Source organism: Vipera ursinii, assembly GCF_947247035.1.
Source record: "Vipera ursinii genome assembly, chromosome: 1".
Taxonomy (NCBI): Eukaryota; Metazoa; Chordata; class Lepidosauria; order Squamata; family Viperidae; genus Vipera; species Vipera ursinii.
In genome coordinates this window covers 256,796,828-256,823,683 of record NC_139512.1, presented here as the reverse complement: position 1 = coordinate 256,823,683, position 26,856 = coordinate 256,796,828, and the positions used below count along the sequence as shown (strand labels likewise).

The 26,856-nt window shown below is 38.1% G+C and overlaps 1 protein-coding gene across 1 annotated transcript; it reads right to left on the bottom strand.

The window, feature by feature from the left end:
- Positions 1 to 1,103: 1,103 nt before the first annotated feature.
- Positions 1,104 to 26,856, bottom strand: LOC310636175 (dermatan-sulfate epimerase-like). The gene is made up of 3 exons (XM_083355734.1): positions 26,811 to 26,856; positions 8,155 to 8,623; positions 1,104 to 1,219 (listed from the first exon to the last, which is right to left on the bottom strand). The coding sequence occupies exons 2-3, from the start codon at positions 8,568 to 8,570 to the stop codon at positions 1,189 to 1,191; spliced, it is 447 nt and encodes a 148-aa protein (XP_083211860.1). The 5' UTR covers positions 8,571 to 8,623; positions 26,811 to 26,856; the 3' UTR covers positions 1,104 to 1,188.

Sequence of the window (26,856 nt, the reverse complement as noted above, 5' to 3'; positions counted from 1 at the left end):
TTCCTGATGATTTGCTACTAGTTTATATAGATAAGATTGGGATTCTGCTAGTGAATTTAACAACTCAGACTTCCAGCTTAAGCTGACTGATGTGATCCTAGCACTGCACTCTTCAAAAGAGAGTGCGCTGTTGCTGTTCCTGGGATCTCTTGGAGCCGATCTCTCAGCTTAGGAGCCGATCTCTTAGCTTAAGCCCCAAGTGCTTCCACCACTACTGGGATCACTTTGGCCCAGTGGATGTCTGGGGCCTATATACATGTCTCAGAATACTCTTTACACGGGTGGCTTTATAAATGTAAGATAAGAGTGTAAATCTGACAGCCTGGTTCCATAGTTCAAGACTTGTACAAGAATTTGTACAAAAACCTGTTTCAGCAGGAGTTCCTTAAGCTCACACTTACAATTGTACAAACTCTTCCACAAATCAATGTGTGGAACTAAGCAGCTCTTCTCTGAACAGAAATCACCTTCTGTATGAGAAAAAAAATGCATTGTTTATCCAACCTAATATCTGTATCATTATGATCTAGAGAATGCACATTTTTGATATTTAACAGTTTTTGGCAAGGTGTACATTAACTAAAGGTTGTTAGTTTGAATCAGCTCTAGCTACAGTTTTCATTTGTGGAGAATATTAAAATTTAATATCTATATAAGAGCCATGGTGGTGCAGTGGTTAGAATGCAGTATTGCAGACTAATTGTGCTGACTGCCAGCAGTTCGATCCTGACCAGCTCAAGGCTGACCTACCATCCTTCCAAGGTTGGGAAAATGAGGACCCGGATTGTTGGGGGGGGGGCAATATGCTGACTCTATAAACCGGTTAGAGAGAGCTGCAAAGCACTGTGAAGGAGGTATATAAGTCTAAGTGCTATCGCTATTTGTAAAACATTCTGTCGTGATATAGCCACTTGCAGTTGGGCTTTTTACCTAAGAATTAATACTTAATTTATAAGATAGTTTAAGTTGTGTTACTTGCCTGGAAGAACTGTTCTATACATAAAAGCAAAATGTTGCTTAAGCCAGGGATGTTTAAAGTGGTTAATGTCAAAATGCCTTTGGACAAGGAATATGTATTGGAAAAGAGATCTGGTGGTATAGCTGCCATAAGCTACACCTTCGTACAGGGAGCCATCTGTCACTTCTTGCAGTAGGACTATAGATTTCTCCATGATAGTTAGGACTTGTTTAGTCCAAAGATATGCTTCCTGAAGATAACCTGTAAGAAAAAAAAGATGAAGAATGTTATATTAGTAATATGATCTTTTAAAATGTGAAATATTTGCAAAGTTACTTGGGCTTGAAATAGGGCTTGTCTATAAGTGGTTTTTGTATGAAGCATTTAAACTAGACTTATTCATAAACTTGCCATGCCTTTGTCAAGGGATCTATGTCTTGTCAATACTGGTAATAATAAACAAAAAAATATTATAGTCATGGTGAAGAGTTTGTTGAAAACATCAAGAAGATTGCAGTGAAAAGAGCAGATTTAGTATTACTAGGGAATATTAGAGAAGGAAATTAAAATCTATAGTACATAAAAATATAATTCTCTTAAGGTGCTGTCTAAAAAAGACAGAATATATACTGTATACACAAGCACTTCTATAAACAGATGGAATTCAAACACACTCAGAGATTAATGATTCTGAGAATTAAAAAATTATGTTTATTTAGTTTAGATATGCACACTTTTTTTTAGCCCAAGGGCCATATCAGATCTTTAAGAAGAGGCTACGATGCTGCACTATAAAAATTAAATAAGGCCAAGACAGGAGCAGGATGGCAATAAAAAACTGAAATTAATTTATATTATTTTAAAATTAACTAATTTAATTTTAAAATTTAAAACATGCGCTTATCCCTTATTTTAAACAATTTTCCTCTTCTGATACATGAAAAAAATCACATTTCATTTGCAATTTTTTCAGGGATTCTGGGGTCATATACCTAGAGCTTTCAGAGACTTCATTTGGACTTAGGGACTCACAAGCTTTAAAAAAAGAGTTGCTTGTTTTTCAAGACCTACCTTGATTCATTAGAACCAGGCTTCCTACCAGCAAGGCCAAACAGTTGGTAGGCTGATGGTTATGTAGATACTGGAAACCCCATCCACGCCTATATGATGCTTCATACATATATCCAGAGGCATTGGCAATTACTTCCAGAAATTTTTCCTGCTGGGTCTTGCTAAGGTAATTATATAAAAAATCATAAGCAGTGGCAAATCCAACCAAAGAGTGAGCAAGGGGAACCTCATCCCAGGGAGCATCCTTCACTAACCTGTAAAAGAGGAAAGGCATCACTTCTACAAGATGCAGGCTACAGAATGGAGAAGATGGATCGAATATATTCAGAATAAATTTGGGACTAAAAAGTTTCATTTAGCACTTGAATAAGTAGTGGTTTTATATGATGTATTATTAGTTATTTGTTAGTAATATAGTTATGTTTATGGAGAGTTAAAGTGTGATAGAATTTAATGTCTTATTTTTGTTGTTAGCATATTTTAGCTTAAGTTTGTAAGTTTATACCCTGTATTCAGCTCTGGGAAGTCGGGGAGGGGAGGGTTGGGGGTAGGGGGAATTTAAAAAATGTACTGTAAAACTTTTAAAAAAAAAAAGATGCAGGCTATGGAAAGATGCAGGCAACAGAAACATTACTGTTTAAACTTTACAGATTTTAAAATAGACAACTGAGAATTGCATCAAACAGCTGACACTGAGCATGCACCTCTCACTCATATATTAAACTTTCCCTATCTTCAGCTTTTTCGTTGCTTGGGGCTGAAGACCCATGGCATATAAAAATTGCATACAGATTACTGTAACGTAGTTCAGAAATGTGCGGGGAATAAACTGAACACTGCCTTCCACAATGAAAAATAGGCTTGGCTCATTTTCAAGCTAATCTTAATGGTCCTCTGTTCATTATCTGAGAGATGGATATCATTTGTAAGCCTTCCAGATGCCCAGATATCACACAAAAGATACCACACGAATTGGACCATTAAAATTGTGGGTTTCTTCTGCCTTTACAATAGCAAGAATTTATGTTTAATCCAAGAATTCTGGGTTTTGTAAACCTAGTTTCTTCTTTGAGATTAACATTGCAATTTCTAACAATTCGTCTATTCAATTAAATCTTTATTAAAATTTCAAACAACGTATAGCAGATCATTGTTTTTCCATTCAAACTAGTTAGTCATTAGTCATATTTACTCTAAAACAACCCTTCCTGAATCAAATTGTTGATCTTGTAGTTATTATTTTCAGTCCAGAGAATCAAGAAGACAAACTCAAGTTTTGCTTGTATTAAAAATCAATGTGTTTCCCCTTTAACACATGAGATGGTATCTGACATCACATCTTCTCCATCACGTGAGGCCAAGCAACCAGGCAAGGTTAGCCTTCAACCTTTGGCAGAGTTTGTATGATGTCAACTGAAGCATTGATTACATGGTCACTTTTATATTTGCAGAACAAGACTTCAGTTAATATTCTAGTATCTAATATTGCCAAAATTCTTTTTAGCTCTGCTTTTTTTTAAATTCAGTCTACAGTATGACCCATGGTCTTGTTTTGCTTTCATACCATCAATCTTACATAAAAGCAATAAAAATGTTATTGATTTCTTGGAGGTTTGGTTCAAGATTCTTTTTAAAATGTTTAAAATGTCTCAACTGTGGTGTAAGACATTAGACATATCATTGACTGAGATGGGTGGCTATAGCAAGTGAATGAATGAATGTTTTGTTTCCCTGTCACTACAGTTGTGCTCTCTAAAAAAACTACTGGAGATATAACCAGTGCAATTAAACTGCTTGCAGATAATTGGAATCTATTGGAGTTGGGTGCCGCATAAATTCAAATGTATAAAATAGTTATTTTTAAAAAATTGCTTTTAAATGGCATCTCCTAGAATTCTCAGTAATAGTTTCCTGGCTGGAGAAATTATAGCAGTTGAATTCTATTCATTGAAAGTGAAACTATGGAAGGCTGCTCTGAGGCCACCTATACCAATATATGAAAATGATTTTGCTTTTATTCGCTTCTCAAGGCAGAGAACTGGATATGGAGTGTGTTATCACGAGCTGCATTTCCTTACGAACTATTCTACTGAGGAATTTTGGCAGGAGGAGAAGCTATAATAAATAATCCAACATTTGTATTTTGGTGTCACATAGCCCCCAGATAACTGTATCATGTGATTTTCTCTGCAGAGTAACTCAAAAGTGGTAGATTACGAACTAGCTTGCATTTTAATTAAAAGTATTGAAATACATATGGCTCCAAAGTAGGATCACTAGAATTAGTTTATGTTTTGCACATTAAAAATAATAGATCTCTTCATATTTGGGATAAAACATTTCCTGATGACTCCAAATAGAGTTCAGTAATTATTTGGAGAGGTAGTTTTACCAAGCAACTGGAGCACCTCTTGAAAACTGATAGTTGTAATGTTATAGCATAGAATCCTCTCAAAGCCTTAAGCTGCTCAGAGGACTTCTCCCGTTGACTGAGCTTATATGGAGATGCAGAGCAAACACTTCTGCAAAGTCTGATAGCTTTTGAATGGTCTGCATAGCCCCAATCTTCAACATGCAGTGTAACAATCACGTTTATAGCAGCATATTTTGATTTTGAGAGGGATGTGATGGCTCAGTTTGTTAAGACACTGGGCTTATCCGCTGGAAAGTCGACAGCCCAGATTTGAGACCCGAGCACTGCGCAATGGGGTGAGTTCCCATTCTTTTCCCAGCTCCTGCTTGCCTAGCAGTTCGAAAGTGTGAAAATGTGAGTAGATAAATAGGTACCATCTTGGTGGGAAGGTGCACCTCAGCATATAGTCATGCTGGCTACATGACCACAGAAATGTCTTCAGACAATGTTGGCTCCCTCGGCTAAGAAATGGAGATGAGCATTGCCGCCTAGAGTCAGACATGAGTGGACAGGGGAAACCTTTACCTTTATTTTGATTTTAATTACAAATTCTTAATGCCTGGTGAATTATTCTGGCAAAGCAGAATTTTAGGAATCTGTTGGCCAGGTGTTCAATTTATTAAACACTCACTGTAGCCCCTCATGGCCTGGATCCAAGACTATCTTTGCCTGACACATATTGATATAACACTAGCTGCCAGAAGCCTGAAGATAAATTTTAGCATATGTCAAGCATTTGTGGAGTTTTAGCCACAGAACAAAATTCATACTGTCTTTTACTATAATGTATAAATTGTTCATGGAATTGACTATAATGATGACAATTATTATCATCCGATATGTAGAAGGTCTTCTGAGAACTGTAGAGTCTGAAATATAGTATAATCTACTGAGAGAATCATTTTGGTCTAGTTGTTAAGGCCCTCAGCTAGAAATCAGGAGACTGAGTTCTAGCCCTGCCCTTAGGCATGAAAGCCAGATGGGAGAGTTTGAACCAGTCACTGTCTCTGAACCCAAGCCCCCTCACAGGTTTGTGGTTGTGGGGAAAATAGGACGGGGAAGGAGTATCAGATATCCCAAAGGTGCTTTTTCAGAAGGCAACTGGACTTGCTTGTTTTTCTTTCTCCCCCCACCCCACCCTTTTTTCTTTCTTTTTCAAATTCAGTTGCCTCCTGAAAAAGTACCTCTGGGATAACCATTACCTGGATGACTGAGAATCTCCATGGCAATTATCATGTATGTTTGCCACCTTGAGTTATTTATAAAACTAATAAAGGTGGAATTTTAAAAAAAAAAACTCTAAAGAAATAAATTTTAACTGACAATGTAGAACAGTAAAAGTTATAGTGAAAATTAAATTAAAATTAATAGCATTATCTCTGTTTCAAAAGAGATTACGGATAAGTGTTTAGAAGAAAGATATGTCATGCGGTTAACTGGCGGAAAAAAGATAAATTTCAGATACAAGTTATCTAAGCACAAACTAAGATATCAAGCTGTATTCCATGAGCCAGAAGCTGCATCATTTAAAGTACTTAGATGCTTTATCCAGATTATTCAGTCTTGATAAAGTAAAGGAGAACAAAGATGCCTTTCAAACCATACTGTAGCAGTGTTCAAGTTGCCTAAAGGTTGAATCTGAAAAAAGGTCATTATTTTATTACAGGAATGTTTTTGAGGAAAAGTAAGAATACCACATAATGGCAAGTATTTAGTTTGTATCAACAAATCTCATCTCACAGTAAATTTTACCCTTGAAAATGACAGTGAGCTAATTTCTTTCTCTCTACTCCAATGCCAATCCTACTATCTCTTAGGACTTTCATTTTTTGCAAAACTGCTATTAGGCAGACCTTGCAACTTGCAAACAAGGATTGCTTTTATATACGGACACTTTAAGGCAGGAGTCTTCAAACGTGGCCCTTTTATGACTGGCCTGGCTGAGCAATTCTGGGAGTTGAAGTCCACAAGTCATAAAAGGGCCAAGTTTGAAGATCCCTGCCTTAAGGAATTTCAAACTGCATTGTCAAATTGAAATTGCATATTATTTCTGCCAAGCATTTTTAAAAATGAGTAAACTCTGGATCAAATAGTCAGCATTCTAATTTATTACCCTTTTTCTTTTGAACTCCACAGCTCTTTTACTGCCATTTTAACAAGAAGTACTTTTAAACTAGAGTAGCTTTTATTACTCTCTGACATGAAAAAATGACCTAAATGTTTGATTTAAACTTCAAACATAATCTTTAACATTTATAAATACTTGCATAAATATAACGAACATTATTCCTACATAATGAAAGGGCCAGAGAAAATGACCACCATTTATTTCAATTGTCAAAAATAGCGTGTGCGGCAGCAACCACAGTAATTACAGATTACAGAATAACAATAACAATGTCATACAAAAAGATCTTGAGGACTCTAGAAAGAGTGCAGAGAAGAACAATGAAGATGTTTAGGGGACTGGAGGCTAATGTCAGAATGCATGTCATAGTAAAGATTTCTTTTTGGACTAGATTTGGCTCCAAGAGTTTTGTCTTCCTAAGACGTGGTTTGGGGTGGGTCCTGACAGCTAAACTGTATGATGAAGGGTGGCCAGGACCTGGGAATGTCTAACAAAGTCTAGCAAAGAGAAGGACTATCTGTGACATGATAGCACTCCAATATTTGAAGAGTTGTCACAGAAGAGGGGTCAACCTATTCTCCAAAGCATCTGAGGGCAAGAAAAGAAGTAATGGATGGAAGCTTAACAAAGAGAGATACAACTTAGAATTCAGGATAAAGTTCCTGTCAGTGAATTAACCAGTGGAACACCTTGCCTCCAGAAGTTGCAGGTGCTCCAATCACTGGAGGTTTTTAAAAGGAGACTGGACAGCCATCTGTCCAAAATAGCATAGGGTTTTCTGGGCAGGGGATTGGACTAGAAGACCTCCAAGGTCCCTTCCAACTCTGTTATTCTATAATTATTGTGGTTCCTCCCACACACTGTTTTGGAGAATTAAAATAAATATCATATTTTCTGGCCTTTTTATTATGCAGCAAGAATGTTCATTATATTCATATAGGTATTTACAAGTGTTAAAGATGATGTTTGAAATTTAAACCACATACTAAAGCCAGAACTTTAAACTTAAAAAAACTATTTTATAACCTATATTATAATTAAACAAAGTTTCCTTTACAAAATATGAACTGGTCATATTTATTTAAATTAAATGCAGATTTCCAAATTTCTAAATTCATTTAGCTCAATTATATCCCTTCTCTAGGATAAAGCTGAGAACTGTATTAAATTATATATACATTAGTTTAATGGCCTACCTGACTGCTATTTGTGGCTGAAAGGAATCAACCAGCAATCAGATAGTGGTCAATGTGTTGACTTTTAATAGAAAACCTGTATTTGGGATGGCGGGGTGGGCTGACCTAGGCTTACAAGCATCTTCCCAAACTAGAGAAAAACCTATATTCTGTTTTGGACCTCCAAACTGAAGCTTCTAGATTCAGAATGGACATTCAAATGCTAGTTTATATGACCTGTATACTGGAATACACTAAAAATGATGATGCTTGTTTTAGATATAAACTTTAAAAACAGGTATTCCCTAAAAACAGTTACAAAACGAAACCAAAGCTTTCTCCTTTACTTTTTATATACCAAATATACACTGTATAGCTGTTTTGCAATAAAAACAAGACAAAAATCTACCAACTAGGCTGAGCCGCCATTCTTTCCATGTAGTCTTTGGCCATATTGATGGCTTCAATGTTGTCTGGATAAAGTATGCAGAACATTGCCAGAGCACCCAAATTGTTGCCATAGATTTCATTCCACCGAGCACTGAAGTCTTTGGGGTCCCAGGGAGGAAGATACTCCAAAGAGTTTGACAGCATGATCTGCACAGCTTCAACCAACCGAGCTGCAATGTGTTGATGTGTACTGGCTGCCTTATAACGGAGATCTTGTATCTCTCGTCTAGAGAAGTAGAGCATAGGGTAGTTGTCGTAATTGGCATTGACAAATGGAACAGCAGTGCTTGGGTTGTTGTCAGTGCTGCAGATTAGTGCAAAGCAAACCACATGTATGAAAAACACACTGGGAGCTCCCCGTGTGTGAGTCCTCATTGTGGCATTAGAGCTCCAGGTCTTGAAGGCAGCCAAATCATTTTTGAAGGAGCCTAAAAGGCACAAGAATGAAAAGGAAGGTCAATGAAATAATGGCTGTCATTTTTGTCTAAGACACTTGATGGTAGATGGGAAAATTTAGGTTTTAAATACAAACAATACCTCTACAAGTTCCTTCCATAAAAATTAACAGCAGATGTATTCCCACACATATAATGCACAGTATAATTAAATGAAATCATATGTACAGTTTTTTGTCTTTAAATACTATTCCTGACCAAATTCAGTGGCCTAAATGTCATCCAATGACTGGTTAATAAATAAGTTGAAATAAGACTATAGGTCAGGAAGTGAGAAAATAATCTTAATGGTTGTTTAATAGTTACACATGAAATTTGCAAACATGATGTTATAATATTATCAATTGTATCTGCTGTAGTGACTATTTTTAATTCCTTCAAACTGTATCAGTATAATCCTACTGAATAATTACAGTTATAATAACTGTTTCCATTAATATAATTTGGCTAACAATCTTTGGGGTTGGTTTTTTTTCTACAGGAATAGTATTGTGAACTTTAGAATCTCTGATGCACTTTTGGACTTATAACAAAGGATGTTCTAATATATGTGACAGTCTAATTAGGCATAACTAAATTCTAGGCTGCAAAAAAACCCACAAATTTTCAGCCATCAAAATAATTAAGAATGTCTAATGTAAAACATTTCTCACTGTGCTTGCATGAAAGCAGGAAGAAAGAAAGAGAGACAGGGATTATATGAACTTCTGCCAAGATTGTGAATGTTCAGTTGGCTTAGGTTCACAGCTGTTAGAGTAAAGGATCTGGAATGTGGGAGGTGTCTGCAAGGGTCATTTTTAAAGACTCTGGTTGTGACACGTCTTCATTAAGAGAAACATTAAAAAAAACATACACACATAGCAGAATCCTGGAAGTGTATTTGAAATATCTGGCCTTTAGGGCATGCACGTTTTTTCCCATTCAGTCAAAAGAATCCTTCATTTGGCTTGCTGAAATTTTGAACGTTAAATAGAAACACGAATTCCCCAAATACATGCCCGATTTAAAAGGCTTGAAAATGGCAAACTGCATGGAAGTAAAACAAAAGGGTGTTTTAAACATAGCCATGCACCCTCCCTTCTTTTCAAAATTACCAATCATTTCAACTTAGGTCTTAGATGAAACAGTCTAGGATTTCCCAGAGGAAAGTCAAAGAATTCCTGAAATTCTCTAAAGGGGAAAGGTTAGAGAAAGCAGGACCAAGAAAGATAGATTTACATAAATAATGAACAGTAGTTTTAAATTATTAAAAGAGAAATAGGCCAAGGGAGAAAACATGACACTGAAAACCTACTGCACAATTTTATTTTTCCTGAGGAAAAGCTGTTTCATAAAATTCAGCTACAGGAAAAGTACGTAAGAAGCTAAAGCAAACAGAAGCCACATACAGAGATCAAGTTTTCCAAGCTAGGGGCCAACATTAGGCTAATAAATTATTGTTTTGAGGGAAGAAATAAGGATGCAAATAGAAACCTTTTATACAGAATCACACACTGTTGGCTGCTTATATGATTGTCATGCCTGAAAAAGTGCTTTAGAGAATTTACTAATTCTGATCCTGGGGGAACCACGGTAGTATTATTGCTGTACAATACAGCTCATAGAACCCATGAAAATTAATGATCGGTGTACAGAGATATGGATCATTTCTGATTACTTTCTTCATTTTTTTAAAATGACTTTTCAAAGGGAATTCCCTTAATTTGTTATTTTGTCACTTGAGGTGACATATGCCAACCCCTCCCCCAGCCTGGCTGGCACCTTAACGTCTGACTGCTAAAGCTTTTCAGGCAGTGGTGGGTGGTATACTTTGAGGTTCTTATAGTGTGTAAATTCCACCAAAGCCCTTCGTGTGGCTACCACAACTCTTCCCAGAAGGCCAGTGGATTTGTGGACTTCAACTCCCAGAATTCCTCAGCCAGTGTACCTGGCTGAAGAATTCTGGGAGCTGAAGTCCACAAGTCATAAAAGGGCCAAGTTTGAAGACCCCTGTACTAAAGCTTATGTGACAATGGGAGAAGAGTATTTAATACATAGGAAACAATCACATTAACAACAATGTAATTTTAATTATATGTTTAATGCATGTTTTCTCCCATCCCACACCATTTGGGGGAATAGTCAACAAACTAATATCACATGATCAAATGGAAAAACTTGATTCCTGGTGACTATCTGGACTTTTAACTTGATTCCTGGTGGCTATAAGGGAATGCCTATGTAGCTTTGTTGTCAGGAACACAGAAGTAACCGGCAAAAATGGATCCAGGAAATTACAGACCCATCAGCCTGACCTCAATACCTGGGAAGATTCTGGAAAAGATAATCAAACAACGAATCAGCGAGCACCTAGAGGAAAATAAGTCATTACTAAAAGCCAACATGGGTTTGTCAAAAACAGATCATGCCAGACAAATCTTTTTGCATTCTTTGACCAAGTGACAAAATTAGTGAATCAGAGGAATGCTGTGGATATAATTTACTTGGACTTCAGTAAGGCATCTGATAAAATAGATCACAAACTACTACTTGATAAGATAGAAAAAGGTGTGTTAGACAGCATCACCACCAGATGGATTCGTAGCTGGCTGACTGGCTGTACCCAGTGTGTGGATCTCAATGGAACCGCATCTACATGGAGGGAAGTGTGTAGTGGGGTGCCCCAGGGCTCTGTTCTGGGCCCAGTGCTCTTCAACATCTTCATCAACGATTTGGACGAGGGGATTTGGACGAGGGGAACTCATCAAATTTGCAAACAACACCAAACTGGCAGGAATAGCCAACACTCAGGAAGATAGGCTTAAGATACAGGGGGATCTGGACAGACTTGAACACTGGGTGCTATCTAACAAAATGAAATTCAATGGTAAAAAAAGTAAGGTTCTACATTTAGGCAAGAAAAACCAAATGTACAGGTATAGTATAGGGGGAACCTTGCTCAATAGTAGTAACTGTGAGAGGGATCTCAGAGTCCTAGTGGACAATCACTTAAATATGAGCCAGCAGTGTGCTGCAGCTGCCAAAAAAGCCAACACAGTGCTAGGCTGCATTAACAGAGGGATAGAATCAAGATCACGTCAAGTATTAATACCACTTTACAATGCCTTGGTAAGGCCACACTTGGAAAACTGCATCCAGTTTTGGTCACCACGATGTAAAAAAGATGTTGAGACTCTATCTAGAAAGAGTACAGAGAAGAGCAACAAAGATGATTAGGGGACTGGAGGCTAAAACATATAAGGAACGGCTGCTGGAATTGGGTATGTCTAGTTTAATGAAGAGAAGGACGAGGGGGGACATGATAACAGTGTTCCAATATCTCAGGGGCTGCCGCAAAGAAGAGGGAGTCAACCTATTTCCAAAGTACCTGAAGGCAGGAACAAGAAGCAATGGATGGAAACTAATGAAGGAGAGAAGCAACCTAGAACTAAGGAGAAACTTCCTGACAGTTAGAACAATTAACCAGTGGAACAACCTGCCTCCAGAAGTGGTGAATACTCCAACACTGGAAGTTTTTAAGAAAAGACTGGACAGCCATTTGTCCGAAATGGTATAGGGTTTCCTGCCTGAGCAGGGGGTTGGGCTAGATGACCTTCAAGGTCCCTTCCATCATCATCATCATCATCATCATCATCATCATCATCATCATCATCATCATCATTATTGAATGAAGACAGAGGGATATTTATCTCCTTTCCTTAGTTAACTTTTGCATGTCTCTTAAGTAGCATGTCTCTTATTCTCTTGAGTCTTTCATCATTTCTTTCCTTCCTCAATTCAGTTTTCTTTTTGAGTCTGACCTGTGTAGTTTAGGAACTTCCTTCTTCCCTCTCCTTCCCCTATCTTAGGATCATTACTACTGTAGATAGTAGTAACCTGGGCTTCCGATTCACTATGTTATTTCCTGAATAAAGCTTATCTTTTAAACTTTTAGTTTTAGAGTTTCTCTGCCACACATTCTTTCTGCTGTGTAATGCTAATTGTTATGTTTTGGGTTCAGACGAGCAGGAAAGACGCCAGGCGGATGAGTACAGAAGGATAGTTGCTTTATTCATAACTATAACTGTACTGAGGGTTAGGGGTATCCATGCAGTCTTTATATTTATTTATTTATTTATTTATTTATTTATTTATTTATTATTTATTAATTTTATTTGTATACCGCCCTTCTCCCAAAGGACTCAGGGCGGTGAACAGGGCAATACATATTAAAAAACAAGATACAAAAATTAAAAACGATTAAACAAAATGCCCATGAATAAGTTAAAACACATTAAAAAAATAGGTTAAAACAGATTAATAAAACCCAACCCCATCCCATCAGGCCAGGCCAGCTTGTTCGAAAAGGTAGGTTTTGAGATCGCGCCGGAAGGAGCGGAGGTCAGGCGCCATCCGGAGCTCGACCGGAAGATGGTTCCATAAATCCGGCGCGCCCACAGAGAACGCCCTCCCCCTGGGGGCCACCAGTCGACATTCTTTGACCGGTGGCAACCTGAGGAGGCCCTCTCTGTGGGAGCGTACTGGGTGGAGGGAAGTTGACGCCGGCCGCAGGTGCTCCCCAAGGTATTCCGGACCCATGCCATGTAGGGCTTTGTAGGTCATTACCAACACCTTGAATCTCACCCGGAAGACAACTGGAAGCCAATGCAGCTCGCGGAGCAGAGGTATAACATGGGAGTGTCAGGAAACTCCCAACACAACTCTCACGGCTGCATTCTGTACCAGTCTCCCATAGTCTGAACAACTAATCAGATTGAACCCATCATTCCCACCAAGTTGACTGCAGCCTGGACTGGAAAGTCCCATCTGTGTTGCTGGAGAACCGTTAGCTTTCCAGCATACACGTGATAAGATCTTCCCAAAAGCTCAATCAATACATAACACTAATCATTGTCCATCAATTTCCATATACAGTACTTAACAAATAGAAAAACTGTTTATGAGTCTTTCTAACCTTAAAGCACTCCTGCAGTTACTGACTCTCCTCTTATACAGCATGAACCAATTACATTACTGACCAGTGAACTACAATGAAATGAGAAACAGTCTAAAAAAAGAAGTTTAATAATTAGCCTGCTGAATAATACATTCACAGGACAGAACAAAAGATCCTGCCAAAACTGTTTCTCGTAGACTTGAAAAGAGCATTAAAAATAAATACTGTTTTTAGAATCAGGTGAAAATATTTTCTTCATAATGGTATTTTACAAGGAAATTCAGGCAATCAAAACCAGGTAAGAGGCAAACATAGCCCTCCCCCTTTGCATACATATATTCTCAAACAAACACATAGTTTCTAGGCATTTCTTCTTTTCCAAGAACAACTTACATGTATTAGACTGAATAAATGAACTAAGGAATCTCTGTAAAGAAAAACAGAATCATTTTCTGTACTCAGCACTTTGGTAGGAAAAGTATCTGAATCCCCAGTTACAGTACTAAGTTATTTAGTTCTGAGAGACAAATTGTAGCCAGGTAGCCTGCCCAGTTAGACTATATGTCAACCTGCATAGTGTTCACATGTGAAATATGTTTTTTTTTTTAAAAAAAACATCAGTAGCTTTTTGTAATGCTGATGTCAGCTTGGGAAAAAGTAATTTCCTCCCATAAAAGGTCATTCAGCAGACTTTACAGAGAGGGAGGCCCAACGTATTGGTGTGGTACTGCACCACTTTTTTCCAAAAAGAATCTCAATTTGCCATGAAATAAGTTGCAGTTGACACGAGAATATGTTAAATCATGCATCAAAAGCATGTGCTCTGTGGATTGTGGAATAAAAAACTGGGGATGCCATTTAATTGTCTCAGTTTCAACTTATTGCCCAACAAATTGGGATTCTTTGGGAAAGAGTACCAATGCTTTTGACCACATCGGTATATGAAAACAACAATAAAGAATATTCTCTCAGTATTCATCTTTGGTATTTACTTACTATTTTCAACAACTGAACAGACCCTATTAGGCACATAATTGCATATTGGTCTATGTATAATAATGATATTAGCAGGTGTAAATTCTCTAAATAAATAAAATAAATAAACAAAATAAATATTATTAGTTCACAAGCTGAGAAAGATAAACCATACTGCTTTTTGAAAGAATAGGTCAACGAGTCCAGTTTTGAACAAAAATCACCAGTGCCAATTATCTTGCTCAAATGGAATTTTGACAGCCATAAAGGGACCAAGCAGGATTTTTTTATATTGCCAAAATCTATCATTGTCTTAATCAATACGTTCTTGGAATAGCACAGAACTGGGGGTGTAGCAGAAAGAAACCTAAATTAGCTAGGACACTATACTGGTTTATGGGCTAATTGTATTCCAATCTGTAAAATACTTCAATCAATGAAAGAAGCCAGATAATGATTGTCTCCCTCTCTTTGTCTTCACCAATTCCCAGTAAAGGTTATCATTATCAATTTCACTGGCTATCACAGCTCACTACTGCATCTCAAAACATGCTGTATGATTCTGCACCACCACCATATACCTCCAGCTACATCAATGGCAACAGATGGAGAGGAGAGACTGCCACTTTGCACTAACACACATCAAACTCAATAAATGAATAGCTTATTATATTTCCCCTAACAACTCAGAGTTACTCTGCATCAGTCCTTCAGGCATTAATATTTTCTGGAAGCTTCAATTTTACTGCTGGAGCTGAAATTGAAAGAATATAATACTTATTTAGAGGTAGATGCCCTTACAATGTGATACTTGTTCTTCTTCATCTCCAGTTCCCATAGAAATAAGGATGCAAATGCAAAAAAAGCATGTCAGAGATATACAATAATGGCACAGTGGTTAGAGTGCAGTATTGCAGGCAAACTCTGCCCACAGCCTGGATTTGACAGGAACTCAATGTTCCATCCTTCCAAAGTCGGTAAAATGAGAACCCAGATTATTGGGGAGTAATATCCTAACTGCTCAGAGAGTGGGGCGGTATATAAATCTTAGTGCTATTGCTATCATTAAGTGGACAACTACTTAAATATGAGCCAGCAATGTGCTGCAGCTGCCAAAATAACAACAACAATGCAAGCCTTGGCTGCAACAATAGATGGGTACTATCAAGGTCATGTGAAGTGTTACTATTGCTTTGGTAAGACCACTCATGGAATACTGTGTCCATTTTTGCTCACAATAATACAAAAAAGATGTCGAGACTCTAGAAAGGGCACAGAGGAGAGCACCAAAGATGTTTAGGGAGGCTAAAACATATGCTGAATAGTTGCAGGAACTGGGTGTTTCTAGTCTAATGAAGAGAAGGACTAGAGGTGACACGATAGCAGTCTTACAATATGAGAGGGGCTGTCACAGAGAAGTGGTCAACCTGTTTTTCCAAAGCACCTGAAGGCAGGACTAGAAATAACAGATGGAAACCTATCAAGCAGAAATCCAACCTAGAACTAAGAATAAGTTTTCTGACAGTGAGAACAATTAATCAGTGAATGGCTTCCCTCCATAAGTTATGGGAACTCCATCATTGGAGATTTTTTAACAGAGATTGGACAGCTGTTTGTCCGGAAAGGTATAGGGCAGGGGTAGGCAACCTCGGCTCTTTTATGACTCATGGACTTCAACTCCCAGAATTCCTGAGTCAGCTGACTCAGGAATTCTGGGAGTTGAAGTCCATGAGTCATAAAAGAGCCGAGGTTGCCTACCCCTGGTATAGGGTCTCCTGCTTGAGCAAGGGGTTGGATTAGAAGACCCTTCCAAGTCCGTTATTCTGTATTCTATAATTATCTGACCACCCCACATTGCATTATCTCTATTCCAGAAATAAAATTAGAAAACATTTTGCAAGAGGTGGTGGCAATTTATTTATATTTCATATTTTTGGAACCACCCCTTTCCCTCAGAGAGGGACTCTTGGTAATAGTGCTGCACAATATCCTCTCCCATATTCAGATAATTCGCCATCACATACCAGTAAAGAAAAATAGAAGAATTATCTTTTTTTTCTTTGTACAAGAAGCTCCATCTATTTGGAATTGAACCTGTAGGCACCACTAATTAAAACTGCAATGTACTTCTTCTCTTTAGATGCTATAGAACAGGGGTCTTCAAACTTGGCCCTTTTATGACTTGTGGACTTCAACACCCAGAATTCCTCAGCCAGTGTGCCTGGCTGAGGAATTCTGGGAGTTGAAGTCCACAAGTCATAAAAGGGCCAAGTTTGAAGACCCCTGCTATAGAATCATACTGGCAACAGATAATACCCACATGTAGGGAAACTATTGGGAATAATGGGGAGCATAGGCAAATAAGGTGGAGCACAAGTTCATTTGCCTCAGATTGTTGGGGGCAATAAGCTGACTTTGTAATAACGCCGTTTGGGGTGTGTGTGAAAGCCCTAATAAGCAGGCATATACATAGAATGAAGGCTACTGCTAAGCTTGTAAGCCGCCCTGAATCTTCGGAGAAGGGCGGGATATAAATGGAATTTAAAAAAAAAATAATAATAAATAGTGAATTCTGTCTCCTGCCTCCCATTTTATCCCACTCAACTTCCCTAAAAACGATCCAGGTCATTTTGAACACTGCTCTTCTTGTCGCTGTAGTTTAGTTCAGCTATGACTTATTTTATTTAAATTTATTGTCTTCCCAACTCCAGTGGATTCTGGGTGGCATAAAAACTACAGAAAGAAAACCGTATACACAGCTGAAACATTAAATCAAATAGGCAATCTAAATAAATATGATCTAATAAACAACAAAATCGACATTACAGAGGCCATTGAACAAATCATGAACATCAGCCCTAGGCCTGGGACCAAAACCAGGTTTTCAAAGCTTTCTGGAAGCTTAGGAAAGAGGATGCTACCCTTATTCATGGCGAGGGCTGCTGTTCCAGAAGGTGGGGGCTGTGACAGAAAAAGCACATTTCCTAGGTCTCACAAGGTAGCAATGTTTAATGGAGGGAATTAAGGCTTTAAACACTCTGCAATTCTATTATGAAGTCTAGATGTCTTTATCTTCTATCTGTTGCCTCCTTATGTTCTTCTACCAGTTTTTTCTTCCCTTTTATATCACAAAATATACTTAAGGAAGAGAAAAGTAGAATAACTGAATTGTCTCCATACCGCCTTTTTATGCAGCTATCCTTACTGGAAACAGCACATTTTTAAGCAATGAGTAGATATAGGGCAGGATAATGGTGTTATGACATCACACAAATAGGTGCACTCTGATGTGTGTTGGGAGGGGACAGATTTATTCAACTTATTTAGATCTATAAACAGGACAAAAAAATCATGTGCTTTTTTTCAATGAAAAAGATCAGGAAATTGTAGTTTTCCAATTTGGCAATGTATCTTGTCAGCTGTTTCTTTTTAGTTTTGTAACCAGAAATAAAACCCAGGAATTATGCCCCTTTGCTGAGCTTTCCAGCCTTTAGTCTCTCCCTCTCTCTCTCTCTCTCTCCCTCCCTCTTTCTCTCTCTTTGGAAAAAGCTTTAATGATTGGAAAGGGTAGAAGGAAAGAGAATAACTAGCAATAAGGTGGAGGAACTCAAGTTACAGTGGCAGTGAGTGCATCCCATTGGGAGACAGATTAAGGATAGATTGTGATGAGAAATTCTATCTGTGTGTTCACTAGGAGTCAAAAATGACTTTATGATATCTAATTATCAATACCACCTTGAATTCTTGGAAAAAGGGCAGATTATAGATCTCACCAATCAACTAGTCCTCTATTCAGTACATATGTTGCTGCACTGATTAGAGCTGATAGGATGGCAACAAGCAAGGTACGAGATAAAGAGGACATGTAATGGGCCCGATACCTGGAACATTTGTGGAATACCATCTCCTACTTGTGTCAGTGTGGTTAATTATATTAGCAATCTGATATTTTGTTTTGTTTTAACTTGACTGCTAACAACATACCCCAAATTGTGCTTTGCCTTCTGGAAGCCATACATCTTTTCTCCCCCCAGATGGCTTCAAACAGTCATTTCCTGTTTCCTCTCGAGTTTCCTTGTTCACTGACCTACTAGATAGTTTAATATTGCTGTTTAGCTTTAGTCTTTCGGTCTGCAGATTTATGGACCTTTTTTTCATGGAGGAATAATCTGCAGAACAGGATTGTAATCCATTTTCCAGACCACTCTGGCTTTCAAATAAAGCCTTAAACTCAAGGCACTGGGAAGGCAACTTGTGCAAAGAGAATTAATGTGACAGTCTGAGTGATATTTGCCACTGCACTTTACTGATAAAGCATTATTGGTATAACATACTACTAGCAACGACTGGGGAAAATGGTATGATCCTTGTGCTAGGAATATCCTCCAACATTGCTGTTGTGTAGTGGATTCTTGGGTAGCAGAAGGCGAGACGAGAGAGTTCAAACAGAACATTGCTTTATTGTAGTAACAGGAACAGAACTGAGAACAGAGGCTTCTATGCAGGTACTTATACAGTTGGCCACTAGGTGGCGGCCAATAGGTTTATTTTAAAGGAACCTATTCCCGCCACAGAGCCAACCAATGATCATCCTGGAGACTGCATGTCTGGGCAGCCAGCGACCGTTACACAGACACCCTGATTAAGTAATCTCAAGCAGCATTCAAAGACACGTGAAAACAGTTCAAGTAAAAGGCCCAATACATTACAATTGCTATGCAGGAAGTCAACTTATGACTATAATTGGGATCAGAATTTCCATGCTAAGCAAGGTTAAGTGAGTTGCACCTCATTTAATGATATTTTTTGCCATAGTTGCTAAGTGAATAATTGCAATCATTAAGTAAATCACACAGTTGCTAACTTTGAATGGTTGCTAAATGAATGGCTGCAAGTTGAGGACTACCTGTATTACTTTTTCTTTTCTACAACATTTACAGGGCTGGTCAAGAGTATGATTACAATTGTTACAGAGACTTTAATCTTCACATCCTGCCCATCCACATAGCAGCACCGAAAGCTGTACTGACATTTACAATTTGCTACATATTTTATTACTGCTGATATTTTATATTCTTTTATAAATATTTGAGTGCAAAATTTATTTTTTTAAAATTATGAGAAATGCTGCATGATACAATTTGCAGCATCAGCAATAGAGTTAACACTAGAAAATAAGAGACGGGTATTAGGTATGGATAGTGTGGAGGGGGCTTTACGGGTTTTTATGTTGCAGATTTTTAATATTGCAAGTCTCCTAGAGCTACCTGTAATTTGTGCAGCCATATTAATGTATTTTTTAAATAAATAAATATAAAAAGGTGGGATAAGAATCTAATAATAGAGAACCATTATTTTACATTCATTTAGGAATACAAAACGAAACATACATGCATAGTTGTGGAAAGAATTCTAATGTGTCATCGCCACAGTCCAGTTACCGATAAATTTAAATAAAAATTTTGGGCTGCTTCTTAATAAAGCAAACATTTACACAACCTTTGGTGTTTCTACATGAAAATCAGGAAAAGATTTGCCAGTTTTATGACATATGGCTATGGCTTTTAATTTATGATGTTCATAAATTAGTACTGTCTTAAAAGGTTATGCTGATAATTTTATTTATTAAAATGATTCCTTCAATTTAAAAGAATTGAGTCCATTTGGCTATTGAAGTGGCATTCAAGCAGACAAGCAAACTATTTTTTTTCTGATAATCTTTTAAAGTGGTTGCATCTCACCTGATAATTTTTACCCAATATTTGGCAGATTACCATGTCTTCATTCCACACATTTTAGCAACATTAGTGACTACAAGTGAGGACACCTACTGGAAAGTTGAGTGTCATTGCTTTTACATCCAGATAACGACTGTCAAATTTGCCTTATAGCAGAATAGCTCTTGCTACAAAAATGATTACTATAACGCTGCAACAACCGTGGGCTTCCTTCACCAATGCAGAGAGGAAAACAGGGTGGATCTGACATTTATACCAGTCAATGATTTCGTATGCAAGATTTCAGCAACCAAATATTTGGTTAGTTTCACAGCCCATTGCATTTCCTGTGCAAGATTTCAGCAATGAAGCATTTGGTTAGTTTCACTGCCCACTGCATATCCTGTGCAAGATTTCAGCATTCAAGCACTGGATTACTTTCACTGCCCACTCCAGATTTCAGTGATAGTAAAAAGGAGAAAAATGCACATGAGACCATAATAGATTTAAATACCCACCGATTGGTGGGCAGAGGAAAAAGTGGAGTAGATAAAAGGGTGCCAAGTTTATATGGAGGATTTAAATATCATGGAATTCTTTGGTATCATATTGTAAATTACAAGTGAGAACAAAAGTTTAAGATGAAGTAAACTGGCAAGTATGTCTTGAACTCTAAGCAGGATTAATTGTATCATTGCCATGGAAGGGAGAAAGGGCAGGAAAAAAATGGGAAAGTAGCAACAATATGGAGAAGAGCCTAATGCTCACTGGAGAAGAGCCTAATGCTGGGAAAGATTGAGGGCAAGAGAAGAAAGGGATGACAGAGAATGAGGTGGCTGGATGGAGTCACTGAAGCAGTAGGCGTGAGCCAAAATGGACTCCAGAAGATGGTAAAGGACAGGAAGGCCTGGAGGAACATTGTCCATGGGGTCGCGATGGGTCGGACACGACTTCGCAGCTAACAACAACAAGCAACAATATTATTGGGTTCTTTTTTTCATAGTAGATAAGCTTGGGAAAAGTTAAAAAAAGTATTTAGAATCTGAGGAATTTGTTTTAGCTAATAATACTATTTGGTGATAAGGTTTAGAATGTAAATACTCCTTTTCTGGCAAAGCAGATGTTTAAGACATGTTTCCCCTGAATTAAATATAATATAGAAAAAGCAATCCTTGGTTAAAGCTGACTTTAATTCTATTGCCCTTATAGTTCAATTTTAGGCATGTATCCAAGAGAAATTCCCACTGAGGCAAGGCAGATCTAGTTCAGTTAAGATGTGATATGATAAATAAATATATCAATTACAATGAACCTGTTTATTTAATTTTCATATTTTTCCATTCTATGCAGTGGCTCAGTTAAAAAAAAAAGAACATTGTTCTTTTTTCATGTATTTTCATTATTTTTGCTGACTCTCCAATTGAAAAGGCACTACAGGTGGTCCTCAACTTAGAACAGCGCATTTAGTGACCATTCAAAATTACAACACTGAAAAAAGTGATTTATGACAGTTTTCCATACTTACGACTATTGCACCATCCCCATGGTCACATAATCAAAATTCAGACGCTTGGCAACTGACTCATATTTGTGACAGTTGCAGTGTGCCAGGTCACGTGATCACCTTTTGTGACCTTCTGACAAGCAAAGTCAATGGGGAAACCAGATTCACTTAACAACTGTGTTATTAACTGTGATGATTCACTTAACAACTATGGCAAGGAAAGTCGTAAAATGGGGCAAATTCACTTAACAAATGTTTTGCTTAGCAGCAGAACTGTTGGCTCAATTAAGGTTGTAAGTCGAGGACTACCTGTAATGCACTGGTCTTCTATCTATACATATGAATCCCCCACACATATATTAATTTTGAGGTCAGTGGATGGAACATTATTTACATGTTGGCCACCAAAACACACATAATACCCTTCCTCTTTCAGAGAAAATTTATGTTTCATCTAAATGTAATTAGATGTCTATGCAATGTACCAAGGGATAACACCCAATAAATCCATTAGATCTTTCTTTTAGATAATATGCTTGGAATTATAACTCTGTATAAAGAAGTAAAGACCTCCCTTATCTGGTCACATCAGATTCTAGGGGGTGGTGCTCATCTCTGTTTCTTAGCAGAGTGAGTCAGCATTGTCTGAAGATATTTCCATGATTATGTGGCTGGCGTGACTATATGCCAAGGTGCACAGAATGCTGTTACCTTCCTGCTGAAGCGGTGCCTATTTATCTACTTGCATTTGCATGCTTTCAAACCACTGGATGGAAAGGAGCTGGGGCAAGAATGGGAACTCATCCTGTCATGTGGTACTTGGATCTCGAATGAAATCTACTTACCTTCCTGTGAAGTGAAGCGGTTTGGCAATCAAACTGCAGAGGCCCATCAAAGACAAGCTCATGGGCTCAAGATTGTTAGGAATAGATTTCAAATAAGGAATAGCAGCTTTGTTTGTGCAAGTCTTTGTCACTGGATTCCTTCTTTGTGCCCTACAATTGTATAGTATACAGTATCATCATGGAGCAAGCAGTTCCAGACACTGGGATCTAAATTGGTTGGTTGGATACATGCTAATGATGGCTGAAGAGGTTTTTGCCCTTTTATTTTCTAACACCACATAAGAATGCCCACTTTCCAAAACACAGTTTCACCCAGTACTACCCAATACCCATATTTTTGGATATAAATCACTGTGGAAAACAGTTTGCTGTCAGGCAACTGTTTACTTAAACTAGGAATCTTTCCTCATCTGCTTTTGTATAGTTGCCACTAAAAGGAGAACATTATATTGTAAACTTCTCTTTTCTAAAGAACAGAACTGATGCAAAACATCCACTCTTTAAAGTTTCTGCTTTACTGCTTTATTTTATAACCTGGATTCTTTGTCCCAAGTACAGCAGTCCATACAGTTTAAGAAAAATTTCAGGATGCTATCTTATATTCTAGTCTTCCCCAACTTGGTGCCCTTCACAGCTGAGACCAATACTCCCCAAATTCTTAGCCAGCATAACTGAAAATTCTGGAAACTGCAAAACCGCACCATCTAGAGAACCAAATAGGACAATGCTACAGGGTATGAGTACAATGACACATGCTGTTCCATGTACATATGTAATATAATACTACAAATCCCATGTAATTTGAAGAAAGTTAAAATTAGATGTCAGTATAGGAAAACAAAATCAGACAAATATTATAACTCCTGCTACTACAGCTTTTTTTCCTTTGCCCCTCTCCTACTTCTTTCTCTCTTCATCTTATCACACGCTTTTCAAACTTGAATTATTACGACAAAATTCACTGTGAGGATCAAATGTGTACTACCTCATGTTTCTAAGTTTTAAAACATAAAAAGGTTCATTAGCAACAATGAAAGAGGCATTGACAAAGATAGATTAAAACTGTTGTGATTCAGTGTCAGCCTGTGCTCCCAGCAGCTGAGTCTGAGGAATCTGGGGAGGAAGAGAGGTTTGGAGAGCCTTCAGTGTCAGAGGGAGGCTCTGATGCACTGCAGGACTCTCAGCCTGGCCCCTCCAATCGTGCTCCTCATGAGGCTCAGCTGTGTGAGGAAAAGGTGCCGGACTCAGAGGAGTCACAGCTGAATCTGTTCAGAGACGCTAGAAGCAGAAGGCAATCCAGCAGAGCAGAGAAAATCTATGAGGCAACTCAGTGAAAGGAGGAGAAGGCATTGAGAAGCCACGCCTTGGGACAGATAATAAAAGGGGAAGGTGTGGGAGGTGCTGGTTGCTGAAGGCAGCCGTTTGGAGACATTCAAAGAGAATCCTGGTCTGTTCTTGTTACTCTGTTTGACTCTTGTTTGATGTTTTGAATCATTTATTGAAAATATTCTGCTGTTTTTTTTGTTTGAAAGACTTTATCATTTTTGTACTGTAAATAAATTTGGGTTGGGTTTTTTCCATCCTATTACGGTAATTTGTCAAAAGGAAAAAGGGGTTGTCCCTGTCACACAAACAGGGCCGGTCATAGGCTGGAACAGAACAAAAACAAACTGTGTATTAATAAAGAAATGTAATGCTTTCCTTGTGTCAAATTACAAACTGCAGTTTGTTAACTTGAAAAAAGTGGGAGGGGGGACTTTGGATGTTAAGTCTGACTATCTTTGTCTCTCTAGCTCGATTATTCTGCAGTTGGAAGCTTCTTTGTGCATCTTAGTTTTTTCTTGCTGTTTTAAGATAGGAAATATTAATACATTTAATAAAGTACAATATAAAAGATTTATTTTTATTTAAAAAAAACCCTTCTACAACAGGGGTGTCAAACTGTCAGCCCGTGGCCAGATGTGTCACATGGAAGACACGCCCACCCCACTGCCAGCAATGGCAAACCTGCCCTGATATGTTGTGTGATGTCACGTGACGTCGTGAGTTTGACATGTCTGTTCTAAAACATTTACCCCCAAAATCCTGTCCTCCTGCTACCAAGATGAAACAGTAGTTAGAAGCACTAGGAATGGCAGTATAGATTAAGGCCTACAGAAGAAAAGCCTGTGGAAGGAAATGATAGCTGTCTTCAATAATCTAATGTGTTGTATAAAAGGCAGGGCAGAATTGATCCAGAAGACAGCATAAGAAACAATGGGATTAAATTACAAGGAAACTGATTTTGGTTGGGCATTATGAAAACATCCCTAACATTAAAAGCTATTCAAAAGTGGAAGAGACTTCCTCGTAGATGGTAGACTCTATTCAGTGTTTAAATACGGCTGGAAGGCCACCTCTTGTGATGCTGTAGTACAGGGGTGTCAAACTGGCGGCCTGCAAGCAAGGGTGTCACAAGCAAACCACACCCACCCTGGCTCTACAAAGGCAAAAAACATTGCAATACATCATGACGTGATCGAGTTTGACAATCTTGCTGTAGTATATTGTATACTGGGCAGGGGTTGGATTAAATGATTTCTAATGTCATTTCCAAACTTTATATTCTATGATGCGTTACACATCACTGTGGTAATTAGGTACTGTAACGAACAAAATATTGATAGCAGGGTTTAGGCATCAAAATATTGCCCGCCTACCCCCATTTTTTAAAAAATGAAACAGCACAACTCTTTATTCCCCAATAAATTTATATAGCTTGTAGGCTTAACTTTCTCTTCAGTTTAATTTAGGCAGATTCATCTGCTTTTGGTGGATAGATCAGATTTCATAAAAGATGATAGGAATGGATTGCTACATTTTTATTTAGGCTATAGTATTTGTAATTTTGCATGTGATGATTCCAAAATCAGGGTAGCATACTATTCAGGATAAGGGGACAAGCCCTAAATAGATTGTATATGTTGGCTGTTTCCATACCAGCTTAGTAAAATAATCACATTGATATCAGGTAAAAAAAATCTGTTCTCTATTCAGCTACAGTGCAACTCAATAACACTGTCCTATCAATAGTCATTTGCACGGACACGTGTGTAGGAATTGGCTGTGTGAATTCAGTGTAAAACACAACTGTAGTACATTCAGAAAACATTCAGAACAATTTAGAAAACAATTTAGAAGACACATTTACCTGTATTTAATCAAAACTGAGTTCAGTGGAGTTTTTTTCCACTGTCCTGGTTCTATACAATTTAAGCCTATTTTTGTGGTCAATCCCATTTTAATAACCTTTACACATAATAAAAATAAGGCAAAGTTATACATATGTTTAGCTTCCATCTAAATCATATTTACTAGGCCTGACTCATAGTTGCTCAGTGACATTTATTTCTTGAGTCAGTGTTCAAAGAATAATGTTCCTAAATGTCCGCAGCAGGCAGAAAGTCTGCAAAACTTACACAGCAGTGATGTCCTTTGGGACAATTTCACTTCCAAAAACATTAACCTTTCCACTTTAACTTTTCCAAACTTTACCATAAATTACTAGCCTTGCTTTTGGCTTTGTACTTTGCTGGGCATCTGAGTGAATAATCAAGAAAGCCATCAGAGGCATTGTGTGTGTGTGTGTGTGTGTACACACATATACACACACAGCTGGCCCAATGCCACACATTCTTTCTAAATTCAGAAGGGTCAAAAGTTGATTAAATTCTATTACCTTGGAAAGAAAGATGCATGCCAGTAACATAGGGAAGCTACTCGGAAAGTCTCAAGAACGTTTACTAAGATTGGCTTTTGGACATACTGATTTGGATATTATGGGAAACGTAGTCCAATTCACCTGGTAGGAATCAGCCTGGGGAATGACCGGCTCTGGAATGCCTTACTTGGGCTGTACAGGACTGCAACTCCAAGTTTCTGGAGCTCTTGACAAAACCCATTTTTAACTTCGAAGAGATTCGCAATCTACTTACCAGTGGGTGAAATATTCCCTGGGCAATTCCAAGACACCCTTTCCCTAAATCATCTTTTTTTTAACCAACTCAGAACAGCCCCCCCCCACCCCACCCCACCCGCTCCATTGCTGACCTCCAAGTGTGGGCCGAAAAAAAAAAGACTCCCGGTAACAAACGGGCCGCCCGTCGGTGGACGGTGGGAGGAAGGAACGGCCGCGTCCTCTTACCCCTCTCTCAAGCCTGTTGTTGCGCAGCCTTTCTCGCTCCACGGCG